We start from the raw sequence: 27,517 nt of genomic DNA on the forward strand, positions 1-27,517 counted from the left end.
CTGTTAAATAAAGGCTGATTCTTTCTCCCATGCAAGAATCCGGGTCACTAATGCCCTTAGGCACTACGCCAGCAGGCCATACCCGTGCAAGTAGTCTCATTGACATTAATGGGAACACTCATGTGAACAAGGTTTACAGAATCCAACCCCAGGGACTGTACAGATGCACTTGGCCTTTGGCATCAAGGAGGGCAAGTGTCTCCAAATGACAACATTTCCTGCTATTCTTCATATTAATGCACAATGTTTCTTGAACTCATATCTTGATAAAAATGGTATTTCAATTGTTTTAAAAGCACTAGAAATGAAAGTTTTTTGTTACAATATTTCTTAAAAATCTGTTTGAATACTTACAGTAAGATTTCCAAACAGGTGGTTGGTATTCATCAGTATCTGAAAGAATAATGACACTTATCTAAATACACTATTAAAAACAAGGTAAACACATTCCAGCAGAAGCATTGTTAAATTCAACAAGATAACTGTACAAAAATCTAGCTGCAGTATATGCTAATATTATTGGCATTTTAAAAGCTACAAAAAGGGAGGTGTAAAAAATGAACACAAAGGCTAAGAGTTTTCTCTTCTTTACCGGGAAGTTTGTAAAGTTATTTTTCAAAACAAGGTGGAAGAAGAGCAATAGAATACCAAGATTGGCAAGATGGACAATTTACACAGAACCCTAATGCTACTATAAATAGATGTGCAAAATTGGGAAGAAAAAGAATATTGCTTTCTTTAAATATGCCTTTTTAAAAAAAGTTTATATTAGAAAATAATGTTTCCTTAAAGATATTTAACTTAAGGTCAGATCAATCAACTTTCATTCCACCTATTAATGACCCAGTCCTTCTCTAAAGTGTTTTGGAATTGGGTGTATCCCTTTACATAGTTTGTGAGCTCTCTAGTGGAGTTCACTGTATTCTGGGTTTGTTTTAGAAGACAGTGTCACAAGAGGGCTCACAAACTATGTAAAGGGATACTACATTCTTCCACTGAAATCAGAGGCCAAACTCCTATAGATTTCAATGCTTGCAGGATCAGGCCCTAACTTTGTGAAAGCAAGAGAACTGGAAGGGATCAATCTGTATAAGAAGCAATGTTGTAACTTTATTCCACTGAGATCTCTCTTCTTTTTCAACTCTTCTAATTACACTGATCCCAGCTAATCCTTGATTTGCAATCTGATACACTTCACAGCATATAAATACTGAAGAAGTTTTAAAAAAACTTGCATTCCTTTTATACTGAGTACAAGCTCCACATAGTAAAAATTATCAGATGCCGTAAGAATACCATGAGCGTCTCTCCAAATGGAAATCTTGCAAACCTCAAACTTTAATTCTTGTCATGTACTTTGGAGTTTGTCATAAAAATAAATTGGTTTTCTAGGTTCTGTCTGTCTTGTGACTTGCTGACAATTTACCAGATGTTTTAAGTTACAATGTTCTGTGACAAAAATAGGGCTAGATTCTGGCCCTCATTGCAGCTGCTTTTTGTCAGTTCACTGGTTCCGCTACTCCTATCAGGTACCCCCTAACTTTGGTTTTGATCCCAGGAGCTACTGATCCTACAAGATGATGAGCTACCTCACCTCCCATTGCAGTTGATGGGAATCAGTGGCACTCTGCATGTTGCAGGATCTATGAAACACAACCACATTTGAGAGTAGATGACAGTGTCTTCTGCTACACCACAGCTTTTGGTAGGCAAATATCTGCTGGCACTGATGCATCACATATATCCCCTTGACTTCTATCATCTTGAAGACACTAACAGAAGATGTTTGTCTAAAATATATGCGCTAGCTCAAACAGAAGTGAATTCAGGGAGGTCCTATGGCCTGTGTTATTCAGGTCAGACAAAACCACCGCGATGGTCCATTCTGGCCTTATAATCTATTTATCCGACTATGTTCGAGACCTCTTCTTTGAGTCTTGTAGTGACAGACATCTTTACTCAAGCATCACCTTTCAGGGATTCTATCATTGAACTTGAGGTTGAGAAAGCCTTTGGCTTGCATCCCTTAGGGCAGGAGTGGGCAAACTACGGCCCACGGGCCAGATCTGGCCCGCAAGCCATACCATGAGACTCAGCCCCGCTCCAGCCAGGGTGCAAGGTCGGGGGCCGCACCACGCAACTTAACCCTGCTCCGGCCGGGGTGCTGGATCAGGGGCCGCACCACTCAGCTCCCGGAAGCCATGGCATGGCCCTGCTCCAGCTCCTACGCACTCCAAGGGGAGCTGCAGGGGCGGTGCCTGCGGACGGGGCAGCGTGCAGAGTCGCCTGGCCGTGTCTCCATGTAGGAGCCAGAGAAGGAACACGCTACTGCTTCTAGGAACCACTTGAGGTAAGCACCGCTCAGAGCCTGAACCTCTGAGCCTCTCCCCATGCCCCAACCCTGATCCCCCTCCTGCTCTCCAAACCCCTCGATCCCAGCCCCACCCCCTCCCACCCCAATTTTGTGAGCATTCATAGCCCGCCATACAATTTATATTACCCAATGTGGCCCTCGGGCCAAAAAGTTTGCCCACCCCTGCCTTAGGGTAAGGAACTTACTTCCTGTGGATATTTACCTTAACCCACCACCTCCCCATTCAGAAACATTTGTAAACACTTCTAATTCAGGAATGTTTTCTATTTTAATTGCTATCAGCTATGGATGGTAACTCCTCCACCTTGCACTTTCCACCATATTTGTATAGCTGTCATTTTGTCTAGCTATTTATTACGTATCTTGTGTGACATTTTAGCTACTGTATATGATTATCATATATTAATTGCTTATAGAGTGCCTCAAGTGCCTTGGTATTAGGACCTTTTATAAATATTATATTGTTATTAATAAGTGAGCATCTGGGTCAGATAAATGGATTCCCAAAATCCCATTATCTAAATCCCCAAGAGATCATGCAGACATGCTACCATCTCATGGTTGCCTGCCAAGTGTCTCACAACAGCATGGAGGTTTTCAGCTTTCCACCCTATGCTGTGTCATTGAAAGATCATCATCAGTAGACACATTAAGGACTATCCATTCCTAATTTTTATTTTATTTCAAGTTAAAGTAGTGCTAGGAAGTGCATGGCAGGAGCACTGAAACATGATTCCTCAGCACTGTACTGTATGTCATGTGGAAAATGGCAAAATCTGTGTGTGGACTCACTCCTGCGGCGCCTCCTGCTGGTCGTCCATGGGAATTAGCGCTTCCAGCATCTGGGAGCATCCCCTGCAGGCTGGTGATCCACTTTACCGCTGGTCCCCGTGTCCCTCCCTGGACCCCGGTGCCCCTTTCTCTGGGTTGCTGCCCCCTGGCAGTACCCCAACACTCTGTGTCTCCCCACCCAGGGGAACCCCCACCCACTAACCCCACCTCAACTCAGTGTAAGGCTACTGCCAGTCGTCATCTAGCCCCACTCCCTGGGGCAGACTGCAGTATACGCCACTCATCACAGGCAAGGTTGGGTTGAATCTGCTGCCTCTCTCTATAGCTGGGCTGCCCCTCTGCAGCCCCGGTACTGGTCTTAGGCCCGCAGCCTGAGGGTTTTCCAGCTCCTGTAGCCTTCCCCCAGCCCTGCTCTACTCCCAGTACCCTGCTCAGCTCCCTAACAGCCAGACCCTTCTCTCTCTACAAGCAGAGAGAGACTGTTGAGCTTCTGGCTGCCCTGGCCTTCTTATAAGGCCCGGTCGGTCTGTTTGGGGAGTGCAGCTACTTCCCCCAATCAGCTGGGGTTTTGCTCCCTTCCCCAGCCCCTTCAGGGCTGGAGCGGGTGCTCACCCCGCCACACTGTGTCTAAACATAATGGGCCCTTATTCCCAGAAGAATACGACTACACTATTAGTTGGCTTTTGGTCTACTGTTGCTACTTTATAAACAACATTTGCATCCGTTTGATTTACAAATAAATGACAGGTAAAGGACATCATCCTCAAACTTTGTACAATGTGAGCTGACTATTATGAAAATACAAATATCTTGGCAGTTTAAACCATTTTTGAAGGAACTACAGCTATGTCATCATTACATCTAAGGGCATTATATTTGCAAAACTGAGAAGCAACAATATTTCTGCCTAAACAAAAAAATCTCGTTAAAGTCAAACAAGAACAGAGGTAACTTTCACATAACAATTTATAAAATTCAGAACTGGAAGGAATGATTTATGTTCTGCAGCTGTGCACAAGTATTTTGTTTAGAAATCTGTCAGCATACTTTACTACCTTAACACTGTTAAGAGTTCCCGGAGAACATTCCACATTCGGGAATGAAAACAAAAGGTCATTTCTATTGTAATTTTAAAAAATGTTCTCCGATATAAAATATGTAGCGGGAAGCACAGCACAATGACAATAATGAAGGAGAGGTTTTATAGTGTCCACTTGTGTCTTTAACACAGTGCTGTTGCTGTTAGCAATTGATAAACATTACTCTGCTACTCACTGATAAAAAAAAAAGTCTAAACACTACATGGAACTATTAAAATATGTTTTAAAAAAATTATCAACATGGACCAAATTTTCAAAAATGAACAGTATTTTTGGGTGCACATTTTGTGAAGAGGCCTGATTTCCAGAGGGTAGGTGCTTTTTATTTAAGGTGTCTTTTATTTATTTAAGTTGGGCATCCAAAAATTAAGATACCCAGATCACTGGTCTGTTTCTTTAAGTCACAATTCAGAGATAGAGATACAATGTGCTCCAAAACTGAACCAAAATATGAAGTTCCCACCAACACAACAGTGTTTAATTAATGATATAAACTCTACTCTGTCAATCTCTCTCAGGTTTTTCTATAGAACCTATCAGGGCCAGCTCCAGACCCCAGCGCGGCAAGCACGCGCGTGGGGCGGCCCTTTCCCGGGGGGGCGGCAGGCTGGGCCAGCGGACCTGCCACAGTCATGCCTGTGGGAGGTCCACCGGAGTCCCGGGACGACCAGACCTGCCGCAGGCATGACTGCGGAGGGGGCGCTCGTCCCGCGGCTCGGCTGGACCTCCCGCAGGCATGACTGCGGCAGCTCAAGCGGAGCCGCCGGACCTGCGAACCGTCCGCAGCTGCGGGAGGTCCAGTCGAGCCGCACGACCAGCGGACCCTCCGCAGTCATGCCCGCGGGAGGTCCGCTGCTCCTGCGGCTCCGGGGCGCCTCCCGGGCATGACTGCTTGGGGCGGCCAAAAAGGTAGAGCCGCCCCTGGCACCTATCAGTGCAACGCCTGAGCTCTGCTCTAAAGGTCTCATAATAAGACCAAACCATTTTCTGCAAGTTGTGCATCATGTTTTTCCACTACAGTATTTTTTTATTTAATTTATATTTAATTAATCTGAATATTGAACCTGGTGCTGCAAACCCTTACTACTGAGTGTAGTCCTACAGATGACAATTTGAGTACTCAAAGTGCTACTCTCATTAGTAAGGAGTTTTTAGGATCATGCTCTTAGCCCATTTTAGTAAATTTGCCACTTCAACCAGAGCTAGGATATCTTTACAGGCACAGTTACTGTAACATAAGGAGCAAGAAGGCTTGTTTTTAAAATAGCAATGCATCAGAAAAAAACTGATAAATTTCCCTCCCCCAGGCAATTTTTGAAGTCTACAAAAATCTTGCTCTGATAGGGAAGGAAGAAAAAGAAAAGGGGATGTGTGGAGGAAAGGCTATTGAAATACAATACTGGGATTTCTGAAAGCATCCTAGCCTAAAGCAGGGGTTCACACAACACATTTTTTGGTGGCCTCAGAGTGCGGCCACTAACTCTTGCTGGTGGCCACGCTGACACTTTTTCCTAAAGTACTTAATTAACTTTAAGAAAAACAAAATAGATACGCATATACACGTATCCAAATCATTGTAATTTATTTGGGTAGGATTTTTTTCAAACTAAGTAATACAAATAATTTAGGACAATTCAGTAAGAAACAGCTGTTTTTTCAAAAGCTGCACTAACTTCTTAGCTCCTAAAGATCCCTGTCACACACATTAATAAGGTAAAATGAAGAGAACATCATTTTACATTGATATAGCACTTTTCATCCCACTGAGACCCAAAGACATTTATAAAGTAAGGGGAAAACAATGCAGGATATTTCCAGGTATTAAAAGCATGGACAGCATGAGAAGGCCACTGTCCACAGTTCTTGTATCCTGCAGCGGTTTCCTGCTATGTTGGACCAAGAGCAGAATCAGATCTGTCCCTGAGAGGAGTGTTTTGGTGCAGACCAGCAGAAGTGTATGTGCCATGAGAGAGAGAAGAGTGGTCCTGGCTCCACACACTAGTTCAAAAGTGAGTGCAATTTCTACCCACAACTCAAGTCAGAACTGGAGGAACATAGGGCCCTGAACAGCAGCAGCAGAGGCTCCACCCCACACATCATGAAGCTGCTGGAAGTCACAACAGTGTGACTGACAATATCTTAGCCTTCTCAATGGCAGAGGCAAAGCCACCAGCATTTGCCTACTCATCTCCCTTTGCTGGGCAAGGAAACTTTGGGCCCTCCAGACAATTCCCAATCCTTCCTTAGCGCTCACCTGTTTCCTCACAAACACCACTCTGTTCTCTTCTTCTCCAGCTTCTGGCTTTCTTCTGAGCTCAACAGTTTCCACTCTCACAGCAGAGGCCCACCCTCATCCCATGCTAACTGCTGGTTCTGCTCCCCATTTTAGCCTATCCCAGCTCCACTGCAATCTGCCTACCCCCATACCCAACATGTTCAGCATGTAAATCCCACTTTCTCATCTCTCCTCAACCATCCCTCATTAACTAGCTGAACTCATTCTCAAGTCTCTCAGAGGTCCAGCTGTCCTCTTTTTACTCCTTGACTTGGAGATATGGGTGGAAGATTTGCCAATCTATGGTAGGCTGATGGGCTCTGCCCACGTAATTGGCAAGGGCAGAATATTCACACCGGGAAAGGAGTACGTGAAGAAAACTCAATGCGTTCTCTCCAGGGCCAGAGGACAATTTTGCCCTCCTTAATAAGGAAGAATTCATTTCATAATGTGATAGAGCTGAGGAAGGCATCAAACAAAAATACCACAGGTCATTAGAAGTCAAATAGTAGCCAAGAAATGACAGGCTGACAGTGAAATCTGAAAAACATGCTAGTACTGAGAGAATGGACTCCAGTTAGAGGCAGCTATTTATGAGAAATTCATATATAGATCACAAAACGGTACAAGAACATTTCAGGTCTTGGGCACAATTCTGACATTTAAGCGCAGAATTTCTTTTGTTCTTTTCCGTCTTTCTTCCTTTAGTTGCACATTCTTTTAATCTCTTTAGATAAAGCTGGTCTAATTTATTCACCCATTTAATGGTTACCATGGAACTCGATGTGCCTTCAGAAAAATATTAGGTTTACAAGCAGAAAAGGGCAAAGGATTTTCCTTGCCTATTATGTGTATGCACACTATTGTCTAGAGCCAGGGACAACCACGCAACAGGCTAATGGGGCACTTCTACGTTAATGCTGATAACCTCTGCATGAACAAGTACTCCCCCTTGAGAAGAGAAAGACCTTGCATTTGAAGCATCACTAACTATTATTTCAGAAGGCATATGGAAGAAGGCACATGAACTAGAAGAGCACACTTGTTTCAAGGTGGGCTTCACAAATACAACAGCATTAACATTTCAGGTTATAGATTGGCTTTAGTCTGGCAACACTCCTATTAGCACATCAATGATTGGGTATTTAGACCTAAATTTTCAAAACTGACTAGTAAGTTTGGGTGCCTCAATTTTTGGTTGATCAGCTAGACACACCTTAAAGGGGCATGATTTTTCAGAGGGTGAGCACCCCCAAAATTGAAGTACACAGTCTCTAGTCTCTTTTGAAAAGTAGAGAAGAACAGATCTTCATTGGAGAGTAGTGGCTAGAAGGATTATGACAAATCACCATGGCCAGTTTAGGTGTATGCCATTTTTTCAGAAACAATCTCTAGAACACTCCTCTTCAGCCCTGAGGGTCTGTTGGTTAGCATCTCCAAGATGTTCATGGGATATTCTCAAGAAATTACCTGACCAATTGTAAAACAGCAAGCATTTATTTAATGATGACATTCTCAAACCAAGAAGACAGCCAAGTCAGACAGGATATTTCATTTCTTCTCTGTTTTTAGAGTAAGAGTGCCAACAGCATCTCAAAGATGAAACTCAACCCACCAGAAAATGTTTTCAATTGCAGCCAGGCAGGGATAAGCAGCCAGGGCCTCTAAATTCCCAGACAAAAAAAAGTAAATTAATTAAAGATTGTAAACAGGAAACATTAATAAAGCAAAGAGGTCTATGACCTCTACTTTGAAGATAGACATGAAAAAGTTTATCTCTGGCTTGTGTGAATAGTATGTGATCTCTTAGCAATTCTGAGAGGACTGATAAGTTAAAATAAGGTATCCTGTTTGTATGAGGTGATAGATGGAGACAGGGTCTTGGCACAAAGGGTAATAAGCCTAGCATGAAGACCCACCTAAACCAAGAAAGATCATCAGCTCTCCAGCAGGGAGTCTGTTGATCATACTCTAGCCAATTCTGGAACCAAGAGGTTTAAGAAGTTCATTTCAGCCTAGCTTATGCTTGGCTAACAAAACTGAAAATCTTTTTCAATTTTCCTGACATCAACTTTTTTTCCAAGGAGCAAGGATCTCTCTGGCATTAGGTCTCTCTACCTTCATCGCTCTTCATAGGGGCACATGAAATGAAGAGGGAAATGGTCCTTTGACTCAGTAATACCAGATCTTTGCCTTCCAATAGCACAGAAATGGCAAATTAATTCTGTGAGAAACACAGGGTAAGAACCTTAAGATTATTCTTTTGTATATTCCCATTTATCTCAGAAATTACTATATGGCTTTGTTAATTATGGCATTTCCATTTTATTTAGAATCTGAAATACATTAAACACATTCTTAATACAAAATTAGCACTGGTATTTTAATTCATGAAAGCAAGGATATAAGCATTGTGGTCCTTGTTGGCACATGCAGTAATTGTTATCACTACAGTGACTGCGGTACCATGGTATCTCCTTTTCTATAGGAAGGTATTTTGGGTTCTGCAGATATGTAGGGCAGTGAATGTTGAGTTTATAATGGTGTCCACGAGTATAACCAGTATGTATAATGTCACAGTGTTGTAGTTGCTCAGGAGTCATAGCTAATTTTTCTGGATTTCCTTCAATTAGTAGCTAACTCTTAACATTGCTTTAACATAGTTCTTTGAACATAATTTCCTTGTGTTAAAAAAAAAATAGGTACAAAGGCAGGGGGATCACACATTTAAAAAGCTTGCTGAAGCATCAACACAACTCCTCAAGTGTCCAGGTGCCCTAGATAAACCAAGAAGAGCCTCAAAGCAACATGCTTCTCAGTGCATCTCCAAACAGAAGCAAATATTTGTTTGAACATCCCACATACGTATGAAACCAGTCATGCATTCATTTTAATGTCTAAATATTAAAGAGCAAGAGTAAGTATGTGAATACACATCTTAGACGTGCATGGAAGGCTAAATTGTTCTGCTCCAGTAAAAGAGCAGGGAGAGGCAGGATGCAGAGAGGCTACAACCGAGGCATCTCACTCCTGTGCCTGCAAAACACACCACTACAGCAGACCGTGGAGGTGGGGAGGACATTTCTGGTATAAGCTGGGAAATGATACGGTATAGCCAGTAAGTATATGACTGTGCTGATCGACCAACCATACTGCTACATACACATGCATGTTGTAGGGGAGAGGACAAGCTCTCGTTAGTCACTAGCAGTCTGCATGGTTCGTTTCCCTAAAGCCTTGGCTGAAGCATGTCCATCTACTGAGCTCAAGTCTTTCCAGAAAGTCCAATAGCAGGCGCTACGTCTCAGCAGTGATGGGAGGAGGAGGAGGAGAAGGAGAAGGAGGGAGAGGAAGAAGAGGAATGAAAGATTCGTGCCCTCATCTCCAATTCTGCAGTTTTGCATCCCTTATACATTTGGCTGCCTGCTCATAGCTGCAGGGAGAGGATATGGTCACCTATAACTCTCTCCACATTCAAACGCTTTTGCCTCCAGTCTTGGCCCTAGTTAGCAACACTTTGCACTTGTACAGCATCTTTTATAAATACTGTACCTGTACATCTATGCCAGACTTGGACTTTTACAATTAAACCATGTTGCAGTTATCTGAGCAATAAACTAAAACCAGCTGAATGGATTCTTGTCAAATGTCGCAGAGAAATTCACATGTGCGATGAGCATAAGGATATAATGCAATTTTGGGGAAAGTTATGAGCCAGTAAAAACAGGATCTTAGATTAAAAGTGGCCTTCCAGCTGTAACATGGCACTAAATCATATATACTGCACATTAACATGTTTTTAGAGGGATCAAACCTCAGTTATTTTTCTTCAGTGGCATAGTTTACATCTTCACAAGTGTACCCTAGTTATTACTTTTCTGAACAAATGTTGTTAGCTTTCTACGATGGAATGCTGCAGTAAAAATGAGTAACAGAAAGCAAAGATGAGCTAAATGCATGAAGGCTAAAAGGGCTAGTTCCATTTCCCCACTAATCTGCACAAGCGGTTGTACTGCTTGAAAGAGAAAAGAAACAGCTTTTACATACACAGGACAGAAATGAGGTTGCTTAAGGAAGGCCATGCATTACGTAATTGAATCAAGCTTTAGGGGAAAAAACAAAAACAAAATGTTATTCCAATCTCAGCTTCTATATAGGCCTGATCCAAGAACAGTGATTGCAATGGAAAGCCTTCCACTGGGTTTAAGGTGTATCCTGATCCTGTGGGGTGTTGAATGAGCTCAACTCCCACCAAAGAAAACTGGAGAGGCGGCATACAGCTCCTCCTAGGGTCAGGCTACGATTACTATTTGTCCAGTGAATAACAGAGAGAGGAAATCTCTAATACTTTCTGACTTACCACAATCGGCATTGCAGCAAATGAATTCACCTTGTACATTAACAGATCAGATTGCAGCAGTTTATTTCCAAATTTTCATTTCTTGATTTCAGCAAGACAAAGGGAACAGAGAATCAAGCTATGACCAACTATTTTGTAGATGTTGATGCTATCCCTTCCCAACAGTAGATATATAATATGACAGCTGATTACAGGAGTATTTGATATGTGGAAAAAACGGTTGAAATATTTATTATATTGACAGTCTCAGTATCACAAAAATTAGAATTAATTTTATTTCCAGTCTAGTAAGAACTGAATTTTATGGAGATTAGGGTCCTCTCTCCCCCCCGCTATGCAGCTGCAATGAAAACACTGCACATAAAAACACAGCTGTCCAACTATTTTTAAATATCATGTTTTCTAAATCTCTAAAAATCATTTTTAAAAATGGCTGCTGCAAGTGCAAAAGTACATTTGAAACACAAAGGTAAAAAGATGACAAGTGCCATCTTGTGGGCATTTGATGTACATAGAATTTAATCTTGCTCAGTTTACAGCACTGCAGGATTTGCAATGGTTGTACAGCAGAAGAGCAATTTAAAAATTTATCCAATTTGTGCTTTACTGCTAATGCATCTACAGAGCATTCAGCAATGGCTAGGTCATAAGCAGCAGTCTCAGCATACCTAATATATCAAACACAGCTGTGCCTGTTACAGTGCCCTGCCTTCTTCCCCCACATGTTTTCATATGCTTAGACTGTAAGCTCTTTGGGGCAGGGAGTCTTTACTACAATGTTCAGCACAAAGGGGTCCCAAACCCATACCTGAGGCCTCTGAATGTTACCTCAATACAAATAAAATTCAGGCTTAATACCCTCAACCAAAAGCAGATTGTATTATATATTATTTGTATTACAGTACTCCCGGAGCCTCTGATCAGAGCTAGGGCTCCACTGTGATAGGGTCTGTACAACTACAACTAGCAAAAGGATGGTCCCCGCTTCAAAGAGTTTACAATCTAAGTAAAATATAAGAGACAACAGATGGATGCAGGGAGGAGGAGCACAAAGTAACAATCACAGCAGATCAGAAACCAGAATTTCTGTCTGAGGGAAATTCTGAATAAAAAAAAAAGTTTTGAATTGGAACAAAAAGCCAAAATTTCCCAATTTCCACTATGAAAAAAATTCTGAAAAAATTGATCTGAAATCATCCCTCTTCAGAGACCTCATTTATTTCTTGTTTCTTTTGTTCCTCTCCTCCTGGGCTTGGGGTTGAGGAAGCAGGCAATTGGTCACAAACACCATCTCATTCAAATCCATCATCACTCAGGTGCACTGTCTACACTGGCATGTGCTTATCTGACTTACTGTCAACTTCACCAGCAACTTCATCAAGTGGTCAGAGTCTGAAAAGGTTTACAAGAAGGCAAGATACTTTTTTTAAAATTAATACAACCAACTGGGAAGTTGGAACAGGTCCTGAAAATTCAGACACATTCTGGACACACAGTCTGAAGTAGGACTGAAGAAGAAATACAAAGTAATATGTTATAATGTTTTTTTAGACTACTAAAAAATAAAAACTTTCAAACATTCCCCAAAAGTAATCCCACCAACCACAGCTAACCACGAGTGTGGCGATAGTATTGTCCTCACCTGCAGAGGAAGATTTTCCCCAATGGGCACTGGTGGCAGCTTGGTTTCTCCGCCTGCACCACGCGGCTCGGCCCCACTCTGGCCAGAGCGCTGGGTCGGGGGCCGCACCACGCGGCTCCTGGAAGCCACAGCATGGCCTCGCTCTGGGTCCTAAGTGCTCCAATGGGAGCTGCAGGGGCAGTTCCTGCGGATGGGGCAGTGTGCAGAGCCGGAGAAGGGACATACCACTGCTTCCGGGAGCTGCTTGAGGTAAGCGCTGCTTGGAGCCTGCACCCCTGAGTCTCTCCCCATGCCCCAACCCCAACCCTCCGCCCACTCTCCAAACCCCTTGATCTCAGCTCGGAGCACCCTCCTGCACCCCAAAGCTCTCATCCCAGCCCCACCCCAGAGCCCGCACCCCCAGCCGGAACCAGCACCCCCCTTCCCGCACCCCTGCCCCAGCCCTGATGATCCCCCCTCCCGCCCTCCCCCGCTCAGTCCGAGCCCAGAGCCCCCTCCTACAGCCCAAACTCCTCATCCCCAGCCCCACCGCAGAGCCCGCACCCCCTCCTGCACCCCGACCCCAATTCTGTCAGCATTCATGGCCCACCATACAATCTCTATTCCCCAATGTGGCCCTGGGGCCAGAAAGTTGGCCCACCCCTGGACTAGATGATCTAATGGTCTCTTCTGGCCTTACACTCTATAGCTACCTTGCAGTTAAAACTAAAGGGAGCTTGTCTCTACTAGGATTTTGCAGCAAGATAGCTATTGTGTATTAGTTATCACACTCTAAAACCCTCACTTTATTAGCAGTGAAGCACTTTATTAGCCTAAATTGCCGGGAGATTATTAAGAGCATATCTGATTTCTGCCTCCTAGTACAAATGCACCTTGTGGCAATTCCGGTTCTACTAACTAAATAAAAGGGGAAGCAATATATTAATTCCTTTCACCAGACTGAGGGCTAGTCTACACCTCCATGAGGGCGTAGCTGCCAGCGCTGGTAGCTCTCTCATTCAAACACCATCTCATTCAAATCCATCACACTCAGGTGCACTGTCTACATTGGTGCTTTACAGCGCTGAAACTTGCTGAGCTCAGGCGGTGTTTTTTCACATCCCTGAGTGAGAAAGTTGCAGCACTGTAAATTGCCAGTGTAGACAAGCCCTGAGCGATGATGGATTTGAATGAGATGGTGTTTTACAGGTCACCGTAACAATGGCTACTCCAGGTTCACAATTTTCTAAACCTCTTTCCCCACAGCTAGTTTCTCTGTTGCACTAGCAAAGAGCTGTTCTACTTGCAAAAACTACACACACAGAGAAAGGAGCTGTCAGAGGCACTCTGGTTAGTGTAAAAACCCGTGCTCTGGGGCCTCTCGCATCACAGAAGCTTGTAGTCAGACTAATGCAATAGACAAATGATTGTCTGGAAGCCAGTGTACCAGCTCTGAAGAGCTTTGGAGAGTGAGGGTTTCTCAGTCTCTCCATCTGTCTGTGGTTCTTTCTGTACATTTGTGAACAAGAAGAGCGCTCTGACTGGGGAACACTAGGAACAGCACTTAGGAGAAAAAGTGGGACACAAAGGTCTGTCCCTGCACAGAGGAAAAGGCAGACCCAGGGGAAAGACTCAGCACGATTGACACTTGAATACAACCTGCAAGTGTCCCTCCTAAGTAACTTCCACTTTTTCAAAAAAAAAAAAAAAAAGTTGAAATCACCTTGTTTCTTTTCCTCCCCATTTTCAAGTAATTTCTCCTTCTATTGTCAGTAGAAAGACAGACTGGTCTGAGTAATGAGAACTTAGATTTATTTCCTTTTTTAAAATAAGGAAGCATGGCACTAGAATCGTGGTAGAGTTTTGAACAGAAAATTTTGTATGATCATTATTACATTCCAGTAGCACCTGCACACACTACATGAGGCTGGGACCCACTGTGCTAGGCACTGTACAAACCCATGGTGAGACGCAGTCCTTGTCCTGAAAAGCTTACAATCTAAAGAGAAAAGATGAACACCCCAGCTCCGACACAGCACTTTTCATCAATAGATCTCAAAGCACTTTAAAAGGAGGTCAGACTCATTAGCTTCGTTTTACAGGAAACTGAAATACAGAGAGGGGAAATGACTTGGCAAAGGTCACTCAGCAGGCTAGGGCAGTTCTCCTGACTCCCAGTCCTAGTCAGTCTAATAATTCATTAGAAATACCACCTCTCCATACAAAAAAAATCATTCTGCATTTTAAAATTCCGTCTTTGATCCTTATAAATAGCTCCTTCACAACTGCAGTCAGCAGCATGGGCTGCGCTTCAGAAACACATACAAAATATTCCTGCAACAATGACATGAACACAGGTCATGGAAGAGAAGTAGCCATGCTTTGCATCAGTGTCCCCTGCAGAGCCACCAGATTGCTATGCAGAAACAGGGTCCAAAGTTAATACAGCTCCAAACAGTATTATCTCCTGTCAGCCCCCTCTGCAGTTGCTGCTGCACACTCATGGGGGAAGGGAGGAACAAGACAATAGAAGCATAGTGTACTTTACATCCAACAATTAAAATATCAACAGACCAAGTCTGACACCAAAAGGGTCAACAAACCCTTAGAAAAATGTTCTTTAGGCTTCTCTATGGAACCCTATAGTTCTGATAGAGAGAGAGACAGACCAGTGCCTAGGGCACTGGAGTGGGACTCAGGAGACCTGGATTCTATTCCCAGCTCTGCCCCGGCCTGCTGGGCAATGTTAAGCAAGTCATTTTTCCTCTCTGTGACCCAGCTTCCCCATCTGTAAAATGGGTATAATGAGATCTGTGATGAAAAGCGTTATGAGCTAGCTGTTATTATGGTCAGCTTTTTTAAATACCTGAGTGCAGAATAGAAGGTTCTGCAAAGGGTTTTCTCCAGTGTTTTCACCCTACTTTATATAAAAGTGCAATATATGGGAAAATAGTGGTAAGTTAGTCTCTGACTTTTTCTGTTTAATGTAGTTTCCAAATTTTATTTGGGGGCTTTTTATAACCTGTGTATTAGTAAATATTACAAACAGAGGTGCTCTGATGCACCATTGGTTAGCTTGCCACGGCCTCACTGGAGACTCATAACCCTTAACAATTCTGCTTTACAGATTGGTTAGGACTGCACCACTGTGTTGGCAACTTTCTTATTAGGATATAAGTGTACAGACTGAAATGCTTTCAGCATCCCACTGGCAGTCATATTAAAGCAATGTTACAATTAAATTCATATGCTGGGGTTACCAGAAAGAGAAGTATAGACCCTCAGAGTAGCCTTTGGAATTCTGTGCCTATAAAAGCTAACAGACAGGAAGGTTTATTTTACCTGTTGCCAACAAAAATACCAGCGTTTAAAATAAAGCCTTTTCCCCCCTCAGTGCTGTTAAGGACTCCTGGTAGTACTTTTAAGGGTTCCAATATGAAATCTACTAAAGCAATCTCAAAGTATCTCTGACTCCCCATATTAGAAACTGATAGTTCATTAGTATTTTTCATTTCCTTATTTTTTTCCAGTAGTAATTTTCATTTGGACAGTTACCTCTCTCTAATAGTTGTCGCACCAGCAAGAGTCTTCTTCATTAAGTAAACAACTAACATAATTCCTTTGCATATCATTTGGGCTGAAATTGAACTGTATTTTTCCTCTGTATTTTTATTTATTTATTTAAACAACACTCATTGCAACATTTTAGTCCCCCTAAAATCGGATTCTTCCAAAATATAAATGTTGCTTCTAACTAGGAAAAAAATGCACAATTTTACTTCAAGATAGATGACTGCTGCTATTAAAAAGGACACTCAAAGGGTTATTGTCATAATCTTAAAAAGATGCAACTATTCCCTGGTAACCTGAAAATGAAATCAGTTAAATGAGATTCCTTGCTCAGGTTATACTTCCTCCATTGCATGGACATTCTGGTTCATTACTGTAGAGTTGCTTATGAGCTGCAAACTTAAATTTTTTTCCTCTCAGGAAGAAAGATTGATCTTTGCACTAAACCATTAAATAGTGAGTTAGTTATATGGATTCTATAAAACATTGAAGAAAAATCTGGAAGATCAAATTTGGGCCTAGCAAATAATGTCTGTTGACTTTTTACAAAGACTCTTGACTGCACTCTCATCAGATAATAGTCTGACATTGCTCCAGCACTGGGCGTCTTTTGCTATATTTTCAAACTAGTGAGCCACTTGGGTGATGGGGTACTCCTGTGTCCAAATGCTGAATGGGCCATGTATGTTTAAATGACCCCCGCTGCCTGATGTACCAATAGTAAGAAGTGGGAATCCAATACCGGCAATCAAGGTATTTAGCAGAAGTTAATTGCCTTCACTTTTGAAGTTGGAAATTCCCATTAATAAGTTACCCTGGGGCAGCCACTTCCTGATAAAAGGCCCCCTGTTTTTTAAAACTTTTTGCTGGGGAAGGTCACCTAGCACAGTCACTCTGACAAGGAAGGAAGCACGAAGGAGAGAGGGAGCAAGGTAAGGAAAAGACTGTCAGTAAGAAGGAAGCCATGGGCTTCTTTGGCTTGCAAGGCAATAAAAGAGAATTGATAAAGGGAAGAGAAGAAAATGGACAGGAAAATAAAGGGAAAGGACAAAAGCAAACAAAAGATTGAAAGAAAAATGACACAGCTGCTACCCCTTTAGCGTCAGTGATTTAATTTATACATCATCTTACATTTTATTGGTTCCCTGCACAATGTCCCCCAGCTTGAGCTAATTTGGGGCAGAGGTGAAAAGGCATCCTGCACGGTGACATTCACTGCTGCCGGGCACTGAGGCATTTTCATCATTTGTGTTAATCACCAAACGAAGGTGCTGATCCCACAAAGTGCTCTACACAACCAGAGCCATGAATCTTTACAGAACCTCATTGTTGGTGATAGGCGTCATGCTGGTGCCCAGAACTGCTTGTGGGATCAAGGCTGAGCCTGCTGCTACTAGGGCAATCTGCTACAGGGACACAGAGCTTGCTATGGGCTGAGGCCAGAGGGTGCAGTGTTCTAATTCCTTGCCCCCTAGTCCCCAGAATGTGGATTTGCTTACATGAAAGATCAGACCATGTCATCTCATGTCATATCAGTGTTTGCTTGTAGTGAAATAAAATCCTAACTAAGGGTTCTGACCAGACCAAGCTGTCACCACAGCTCCAGAGCTCTCAGACACTATCCAGACCTCCCTGACTGACTCTCTACTGTACTTTCCACTCTGATGCGGACAACCCCCACCCAGGACTGGAATCTGCAACGCTGCCCCACTATACTGCCATATATAGCAACTGAGCTCTTGGGGATGACACTGAGATGAATTACTGTTAACTTGGCTGAACATAAAATACAAGCTGCCATATCACTCTCTTTTCATCAGTCATCTTGTAACTGCCAGGGTGGGTGAGGCCCGGAGGAGCTACAACCACAAGCCCCCAGAGGTTTTTAATTTTGAATGTTTTAACACACCAAAGCTAACCTCATCTTTAGTTTATTTTTTTCAGTGAGTTTACAGCTCTCTTCCTTGCAAAGACAACTCTCAAGAGGATTAAACTTTGTTAGTCGTTTTCTCTAAAAATCACAAGGTACGTACACAGCCCTTCCTGCAACTAGCTCTTAAAACCTTTGAAATCCACAGCTGTGGATCCCTTGATTTTTGAATAGACACCAGACCAGTTTCTCACTACATGTGGGAATTCCTTCTGCTCTTCCAGTAGCTGCACAACTGCATTCCTGGCTAGCAGTTGGCTTGCGGCAGCTAACTCAGCCAGTCTGCAGAGCAGTCAATATGGTCTATGGCCACAAGGCGGAGCAGCTAAGACTAACCTGACACCAAGAGCAAGGAAAACTGTAACAAGACCTTTTTGGAAAAAATTGTGTCTATGGACTTGTTTTGGGGCTAATGAGTGTCATAAATTATGCTTGTATATGTCAAAAAGGGTTGTGCTGGGTTTATATTTGAGCTTATTACTGAAGACAGTATTTATTTTAAGTCAGAGTTAAAGCCATTGGTGTTGTGATGAAAGAAGTATTCTTTGTGCTTGATTAGAATGTATATCTGCATATCATCATACAGGCAGTGGAAACTTTTAGGTGCGTAACAAGACATTTTCTTGCTTTTAAATGTTTTGGTTTTGTAGGTTAAATGGAATTTCTCAGGTTTCTATTTTATATATATTTTTATTTCATGTAAGAGGTTTTTTTTTAAATTTAAAATAAATTATACAACTGAGTCGCTAGATTATTGAATAAGAGGAGTGAATGGTGCTGGTCAAGCTCCCTTTGCTCATTTTGCTTTGCTTTGCTCTGGTCCTGTGGAACCCGACTTCATTCAGTGTGCACCTGACAAGATATACATGTTCACTGTGGGTGGGATTTTCAGAAGCATTCAGCATTGGCTTAACTCTGCTCTCACTGAACTCAATGGGAGCTTTGTTATTGATTTCAGGGGCAGAGCAGTTAGGCCAGCACTGAGGGCTTGTCTACACTGGCAATTTACAGCGTGCAACGTTCTTGCTCGGGGGTGTGAAAAAAATACCCCCCTGAGAACAGCACGTTTGAGCACTGTAAAGTGCCAGTGTAAACAGTGCCCCAGAGCTGGGAGCCATGCCCCTCGTGGAGGTGGTTCTTTTAGAGCGCTGGGAGAGCTTTCTCCCAGTGCTCTTCTGCGACTACACAAGCCATGTTAAAGCACTGCCACGGCAGCGCTTTAGTGTTGCCAGTGTAGACTAGTTCTTGAGTGTTTTTGAAAATTCCACCCCATGCAGCTAAGTTAGCCATACATGCATGTGCAGCACAGCCTGCTTCCAGGCCAGAAGGGACCATCACGATCATCTAGTCTGACCTCCTGCACATTGTAGACCATAGAAACTAAACCCACCCACTCCTGTAATAGACCCATAACTTTTGGTTTAGTTACTAAAGTCCTCATATCATGATTAACGACTTCAATCCACTCTAGTTTAAATCAGCAAATGACATATGCCCTATGCTGCAGAAGAAGGCTAAAATTCCCCACGGTCTCAGCCAATCTGACCAGGGGAAAATTTATTCCTAACACTGAATATGGCAATCAGTTGGGCCCTGAGTGTGTCGGCAAGAACCACAAGCCAGACAGCTGGGGAAAAACTGACTGTAGTAACAGTAATGGAAGGGGAAGGTGATTACTGGATTTGGATTCATCACTTCTTGCTCCACCCTCTGGTACATCTTCAGGCATTTCACTTGCTACCTGGTAGGACTAACAATGGTCCCCGCAGCACTGACCACGCACAAACTAGACTCAACAAATAATGTTACTAAGTCTCTCTACAGTGACCTCCATCACTGAATTCAATTCTAAAACCTCTTTTTATTAGCTACCTGTACACATTATTGACCCAATCTCATCAATCTTCATCAGGTAATCCTGAACTCCGACTACCACTTTAAAGATTCTTCTCCAATATTTAAAGTGAAGTCTGAGTTATCTTTAGCCACTGTATTAAACCAAAATTTTAAGAATGCTAAATTGAGAAGCTATGACCGAATATTTTTAAACCTTCATTTATAAAAAGTGTTCAGTGCTCCAAATTTATGATCAATTGATACCGCTGTATCAGTTAAGAGATCAGTTTTATTTTCCAAGTTCCTAAGCAGGTGTTTCCCTTTTGATTTTTTTCAGAGATTGCACAGGCAGCAAAACCCCTTCAAGGTTACTGTCCTTATTTGCTTCATTAGATTCTATAAATTAGAGAAGGGTAGCACAGCATCTGAGAGAAAAGAACCTTCTGATTCTCAGTATTGGGACTCATTTTCCATCCCAAGCCCCAGCTACTGAGGCTGTAGAGAAGAATACTCCCAAGTTTTCCTCTCATAACACTCTTTATTGGTGTTTTAGGAAGCATTTTCATTATTAGCTTTTAAAAAAAATTAAATATCGGCCTTGTCTATCCTAGAAACATTGCCCTGATGTAACTCAATAGGTTATAAATCAATTTAGTTAAACCAGTGAAAACAGTCATGCAGATGGCCTTTAACCATTCAAACATTGGTTAAATCAGTTTAGCCTGTGTCAGAAACCTAAGCTATTTTAAGCAAGGGTTAAATAGGTTTAAGTGCATCTACCTTATAGATTTGTGCCAGTTTAATTAGATGGCTTTAAAATCTATCTACACTGGTGCAACACTTCTAGTATAGACAAGGCCTTAGTGCAATGAGGATAATGGTATTTACCCACCTTTGCAAAGTGCTTTGAGATTCTTGGACAAGTATTATTACAAAAGAGACCAATTTTGAATTGCAACATACTCGGTTTTCCTCCTTCATGCACCCCTGCATGAAGCCCTTCTTCATCTTTCTTCCAGTGATCTTTCATTGGGAAGACATACTATTTAGACTATATCTACATTGGCAATTGAACGACAAAACTTTTGTCTTTCAGAGGTGTTAAACCCCCACCCTCGAAAGACAAAAGTTTTGCCACAACACGTGCCAGTGTGAACAGCACTGCTCGCTGGGGGTAGAAGTTTTTTGTCAGCAGGAGAGCCAACAAACAGCGGCTATACTACACAACTTTTAACGGCACAGCTGTAAAATTCAGTCTATGGGGCCAGAGCTGGCAAGTAGTATAATATTTAGATTTCAATGGTCTTTGGACACCCTAGTCAAAGGACAAATATTTTGATTTTGATTTTGTTTCCCCCCACTCTTTCTCCTTATACTGGCATCATTGTTAATTCCATTTCATCTGATATCTTTCCCAATTCTCTATAATCTGTCCTTGTTCAGCCTCATTTTAAATAACCCTTCTGGGCACTTTAACCACGGCTCGATCTCTCACGTCATTTATCGGTAGGCACGCTTGTGATGCTCATGACCATAGAATGTGAGCATTTCACAAGATAAAAGGTGCATCACTTGATCCCTTTTATTTCTTAATTACTCAAGAGATTTTATCCACCACATTGTTCATGACTAGTGTGATGGTTTATGGCCCTAGGGTCAGGGCAGCGTGGCCTAGCGGCCAGAGTCTATAGAGCCACCCTTAGGTGTAGGCCAGCGTGACCTAGCAGCCAGCGTCTATGGAGCAGCCCTGAGGTGTAGGGCAGCGTTGCCTAGCAGCCAGAGTCTATAGCGTCACCCTTGGGTGCAGGGTAGCATGACCTAGCGGCCAGAATCTATAGCATTACCATTAGGTGCAAGGTAGCATGGCCTAGTGGCCAGAGTCTATAGCATCGCCCTTAGATGCAGGACAGCATGGCCTAACAGCCAGAGTCTATAGGGGTGTGGTGGCCCGGGGGGAGGGGGGGCTGGGCCCTCCCTGCTCCATCGGGCCCTGACCCAGGGCCCTAACAGTGGCATAGCAACTTACCACTGACTCAGCAGGAGGGTCCTACCGAAACATGCTGAGGTTTCCCAGGTGGGAGGTACCACTCCGTCACCCTCCCTGGGTCACTTCCTACCATAGTCTGCATTGGAGTCTCCCATTGGACTTCGGATTCTCTGTGGTCATCTGGGCCGGTTGTCTCCTATGGCTCCTCCAGTCACCGGAGTTCATGTGGGCGCAGGGAAGCTCTGATTCCTGGTGCCATCAGAGGCTGTGGCTGGCCCTGCGCAGAGCTTCCCAGACAGGTCCTTCCCTGAGGCCTCCAGCCCAGAATGAGCTGTGCTTCCTCCCTTTATACTGCTAGAGCATCTGGAGCATGCCCAGTCCTGCCGGGGAGGTGGGACTTCTGCTGTCAATAATATGGGCTTAACCCTGTTTGGGCTAGTGCGCGGTAAGCAGATCCAGTCACAAACAGTAAGAACACGAGTACAAGTATGAATCATATTTGCAAATATCTTCATGCTAGAAGAGCTCTCATGGCCAATTAGAATCATTTTCTTTTATTCGCACAAGAGAGCTGATGAGCCATTATGAAAAGTAAACAAATTCATAAAAGAATCAAGGGAAATTTGCAATCACTGAAATAGACAGAATATAAAAGCATATTATTTTCAAAGTACAATCATTGCTTCCTTTAAATGAAGCTTATGTCATCCAATCAGAGAACTGAAACCATACCATGGGCACTGGGTGACTAGTCACATGCAGTAAACAGCAGATCATGAATAGCAAATACGTATACTAATCAGTTCATGAAAGTTTGTTCTACTGTTCAACAAACAGCGCAAACAGCTAACAAATTCCTAAAACTCACCAACTGTTGGGAGCTAATTAACACATAAAAGTAATGAATTAATCAGATCTATTATTTTCAACAAATAATTCAGGCAGATCTCTTTCGCTGTGGCCATAGCATAGTAACTGCTCTCTTCCAGTAGTCAACAACCTATATGTTCTCTTTGACCTCTCTGCTGGCAGCCCTTCCCCATCTGGAAAAGCCATCCTGTATCCCTTCCACTTAAAACACTCCATAGTTTATCAAATCTCCCACCTTCCCCAGGAAGGCCTGGGGAAATGGACAGGCCCTTGCAGCATTCAAACTAGGCAACTGTGACTTGAGCACCTCAGATGATCATAACTGCCATTGTATGGGCATAAGGAGAGAGGGTAACCAGCATCCAAATAATTAAGGTTTTAAAGGCCAAAAGCAACACAATAAACTGTAATGGGAAACAAAGAGGAAGCCAAGCAGATCATGGAGCAGAGGGTTAACACCGCTTAACACGCAGGCAGCCATGTTCTGCTCCAGCTGAGCTTTCCAAGTGGTTCAGGTTCAGCTCCCATCAAGCACATTATAGTAATTATATTACATTACAATGTGGTGACAAAGGCACGGAGGGAGGAAGGTACATGTCAGGGCACCACCTCACTTGGCAAGTGAGAATGGGGACAAAGCTTGGTCACTACTCCTATCTACCCCTACCCCTAGAAGCTACATATCTTTCTTAACCTTCAACACACATGAGATAAATGAAGGGGGGAGGGTAGTTCCCTTTTATGGAAGCCCAGCCAGCCAGTAACTATAAAATCCCTCTTAGTAGCTGTTCTCTAATTGCTCTACTTGTAAAGGGTTAAAAAGTCTCACTGAATAGATAAAAGGAAGTGAGTGGGCACCTGGGAAAAAAGAGCCAGTGGAAAGGCTAGAACTTTTTAAAATTGAAAAACAACTCCCCTTTTGTCTGTCTGTTGTTGTTCTCCCGGGGAGAGGTGGACAGGGCAGAGCTATGCTGTAAGAAGATGGGCCAGGTATGAAAAAATCATCAGTATCATACCTAGAAACTACTCGTGTAAAACCTCAGATATGTAAGAAGATCAGGAAATGTCTAGGAAGATGCAATTAGGTTTATCCCTTTTATTTCTTTATGGCTAACCCCTCTGTGCTAACCCCAGGTGCTTTTGTTTTGCTTGTAACCTTTAAGCTTGACCTCAAGAAAGGTATCCTGGGTGCTTAATCCTTGTAGTTCCTCTTTTAAAATCTAGCAATAGCCTGAGTTCTCAGATGTATTTTTTCTCTTTTCTTATTAATAAAATTTACCTTTTTAAAGAACAGAATTGGATTTTTGTGTCTTCAGAGGTTTGTGCACAGTTGTATAATTAGCTGGTAGCAACAGCTGATTCCTCCCCCCCCACCACTTTCTCAGCTCTTCCTTGGAGGGGGGGGTGATAAGACTTGAGGGTACCCCCCAGGAAGGAATTCCCAAATGCATCTTCCTGGGCTCTCAAAGGGGTTCTGCGCTTGGGTGGTGGCAGCATCTACCAATCCAAGGTCAGAGAAAAGCTGTAACCTTGGGAATTTAATACAAGCCTGGCATGGCAAGTATTAATTTTTAGAAATAAAAGTTATGTTTGACATTTACATGAACAAATTCAAAGTTCTGTGTCTCACAACTATATTGCAGCCACACTGCACATATTTTGTGTATTTATCTACATTTTCACTCACATCATGGCATTAACAATTGCCAGCAATGAAGAACTTTACTTGTTTTCCATTTCTCAAAGGAATAATTTGTATTTATCATCATCTATTGGGCTGATTCGTAAGTTTATTGTGATTTTTTTATTCCCCATTTTGTGCTTTTTAAAGGGGTGAAGTCAATGGAGATATGACAAGATACACCAGCTAAGGATCTGCAGGAGTCTTCAACAGGTGCAAGATATTATTAAAAACTAGACACAACAGAGTGAACTGAGGACAGAGTAGAAGTCCTCACGTTACATTTCTTCACTCGTTAGTCTAAATGGCACTGGTCCATCCAAAAAACTCATGATGTCTATTTATTTTGTAATTTACATTGTTATTTTTAAAAAAAGAACAGCAGCATCACATCTGGTACATAAAATACATATATGAAATAAAACAAGAAGAGAAGGAAAAAATCAACTTGTAGATGACTAAGAAGTGCTTTTTTGTTATTGTTAACTTCAGTGTTTGTTTTGGTTATTTGTAATTAATTATACAGTCAGATTATGTCTATGATGGAACTACCTATGTAACTTCTCACCAATGTAAGTAAAAGGTTCATAATGTAGCTCTATTTTCTACACAGTGTAAAAATTGTTTGATTTTATTAATGTTTATGAATAACTGTGACATTTGTCTAGTACTGTTAACCTCCTACACCTGCCATCTCTTTCTCTACTAGGTAAATTACACTGATATTTAATATATACAATAATATTAGCATATAAACATCAAATTGCTATTTGGTCTCTATATCCTGCATTGGCAAAAGGAGTGGACTTCAGCCCCAAACATGCAATTGGCACCAAGACCCCTGCGCCCACATTGAGGTCCCCTGAAGTCAGTGGGACTCTTCATAGGCACAGGGGTCCACCACAAGGCCTCAGCGGCAAGATCAGGGCCTACTGTTTGTTCCATTTTCAACTGTTTTAGGATGCCCAAGATTGTAAACCAAAAGACTGAAACAGGAAATATAAATGTAAATGACAGCACTGTAGCTAAATACAATACCAGCTAGACTTCACCTGAAGAGAACTGTTCAGTACACATGCTGCATTTGGTCTTCAGGGGGTACAATATACTACAACAATTATGATCAGAAAGAGTGAAGAATCATGTCTGATACTTATAAGACTTTGCACTAACTTCAGAGTCATAAAATAAATCGAAACAAATTATTTACACAAGAAGTAAAAAAACATTAGAAACACACTTCAGATAAATGGTAATTATGTAAAATTACTTACTGGAAAGCACTTCTGAATTAAGAGGCATCCATGAGTTGTTTATGAGAGCAATGAAATTGGTTCCAATCAATATTATGTTAATATTAATCATTTTAATTTTTGCTTCCTTTGTATTGCTATCTTTAGCATAATTAGGTAAATGGACTGTCTGCCGCCCAATACCTTTTTTAATTGCAAAATAAGTAACATGCACAATAAAGCTTAATAATCTTAAGAGAAACCACATGTTCAACAGTTAAAATTGTAGTCTTTACATTTTGTTTTCCAACACATTGTTTAATGTTACAAAAAGACTCAATGCCAACATTCATAACCTTTAGATACTGTGTTCTTTCTTGAATTTGTAATATTAAATATAATTATAGAAACACATCTAATTGTTATGGGCAATTAAGCACTATACAGAGATATTCCCAGAAGAACAGGGGTTGTCTCATTAGCTAATTTATCATTTTGCTGTACAATTCCTCTTGCCATTAGAGCACTTTTTAAAGCAGCATAACTTTTATTTATATTACCATTCAAATATACTTGCAGTGCAATGTCCATGGCATTGAGCTATCTCAGTAAAGGCTAGTCTTGTGCACTGCACAGCAACAGTAGTAATAGCTTTTGGGCTATAAAGAACTAACGGGGGAGCGGGTATTTTTCTTTTGCAAAACCATCAACTTTATAGTAATAATCAGGTGATGTGTAACTAGAGGGCTCACGCCTGAGAATATCTGTAGCCTAATACTGCAGTGCCCAATAACTGTAGCGAGCTATTACTTTACAAACCTGAAATTAACAGAAGGAGCACACGCCCATAGGCTCTGCCTTGGGAAACAATGGGAGAGAGCAGCCTTATCTTGCTAGCCATCATCCCTGTACAAGGAACGTCAGACAGCCCAGAATTATTGTAGAGCCACAGACATGCCCCCACCCACTAGGCTTTCTCCTGGGAGCAGGATGAGCCAGCCGGAACCCTACTGTAAAGCCGGGTTTTACTTACCAAACAAGGTTAGGGCCATTGTAAAGGTGCGGCAAGTGGCGGGATCACGTCCAGGCTGGTCAGACAGCGCGGAATGGGCATTGGCCCAGCAGCTGGGCGCAGAAAACCCTGCAATAGAAGTTAGACACGGGGTTGTCAGAAGCCCAGCAGGGAAAGCCACTTGCGGCTGCGATGCGCACAGGAGCCGCGGGGGGTGGGGGGCGGCGGGGTTACAACCCAAGGGGGGCTGCGGAGCTAGTTCTCCCTGGCTCGGAAGCCAGGAGCGCAGCGCAGAGAACGGGGCAGCGGCAGCTGTTGGCTCCGTGATGACTGCAGCAGCATGGCTGTGATAGACAGTGCCAGCCCGTACTCACTCTCCGCCCTCCCACCCGCTCACACTGCAGCCTTCAGGCTCCGGGAGCCATCTTGCTTCACCACATGACCGGCTTCTCCTTCTCCTGCCTCCCTGGCCAGTCTGCGGATGACTGCGTGAGTTCCCATAGCAACAGGGAATTCATGTGCCACCCCATCCCATCCCCAGCCTCCAAGCAGGCCCTGCGAGCCTGAGCTCAGGGAGGGGTGCGCACAGCACCCAGCTCTGGCTGGGGAGGGAGGCAGGCAGGCACTGATTGATTTGGGGGGCAGGAAACAAACCTGGAAAATCTCCCCTCTCCCAAACTCTGCCCCCCTTTGGCTCCAAGCATGCAGCAGCTGCAGGCAGGGAATACATCTCTCGCCTCCCCCGGCTGGGCATCGCTCAGCTCCCTGGGGCTCCAAAGCTTGTCTCTCTCACCAAGGGAATTTGGGCCAATAAAAGGGGTTACCTCACCCACCTTTTCTCTCTCAACTTTGCAGTGTCAAACTGCCAGTATGAAAA

The 27,517-nt window shown here is 42.8% G+C and overlaps 1 protein-coding gene across 8 annotated transcripts in view; it reads right to left on the reverse strand.

Annotated features, from left to right (window-relative positions):
• CHN1 (chimerin 1) overlaps nt 1-27,517 on the reverse strand; it is a 169,889-nt gene that overhangs the window by 124,011 nt on the left and 18,361 nt on the right. The window contains exons 1-4 of one of the 8 annotated variants that reach the window (XM_044978389.1): nt 27,038-27,134; nt 26,662-26,769; nt 26,448-26,534; nt 355-393 (exon numbers count right to left, since the gene is read on the reverse strand). In XM_044978389.1, coding sequence (XP_044834324.1) covers nt 355-393; nt 26,448-26,534; nt 26,662-26,680 — 145 coding nt within the window. In that variant the 5' untranslated portion in view covers nt 26,681-26,769; nt 27,038-27,134. Of the gene's footprint in view, nt 1-354; nt 394-26,447; nt 26,535-26,661; nt 26,987-27,014; nt 27,135-27,517 lie in introns of those variants that run through there. The other 7 variants (XM_044978388.1, XM_044978394.1, XM_044978392.1 and 4 more) reach the window with 7 other exon arrangements.

This window comes from Mauremys mutica, chromosome 10 (genome assembly GCF_020497125.1).
Source record: "Mauremys mutica isolate MM-2020 ecotype Southern chromosome 10, ASM2049712v1, whole genome shotgun sequence".
Classification (NCBI taxonomy): domain Eukaryota; kingdom Metazoa; phylum Chordata; order Testudines; family Geoemydidae; genus Mauremys; species Mauremys mutica.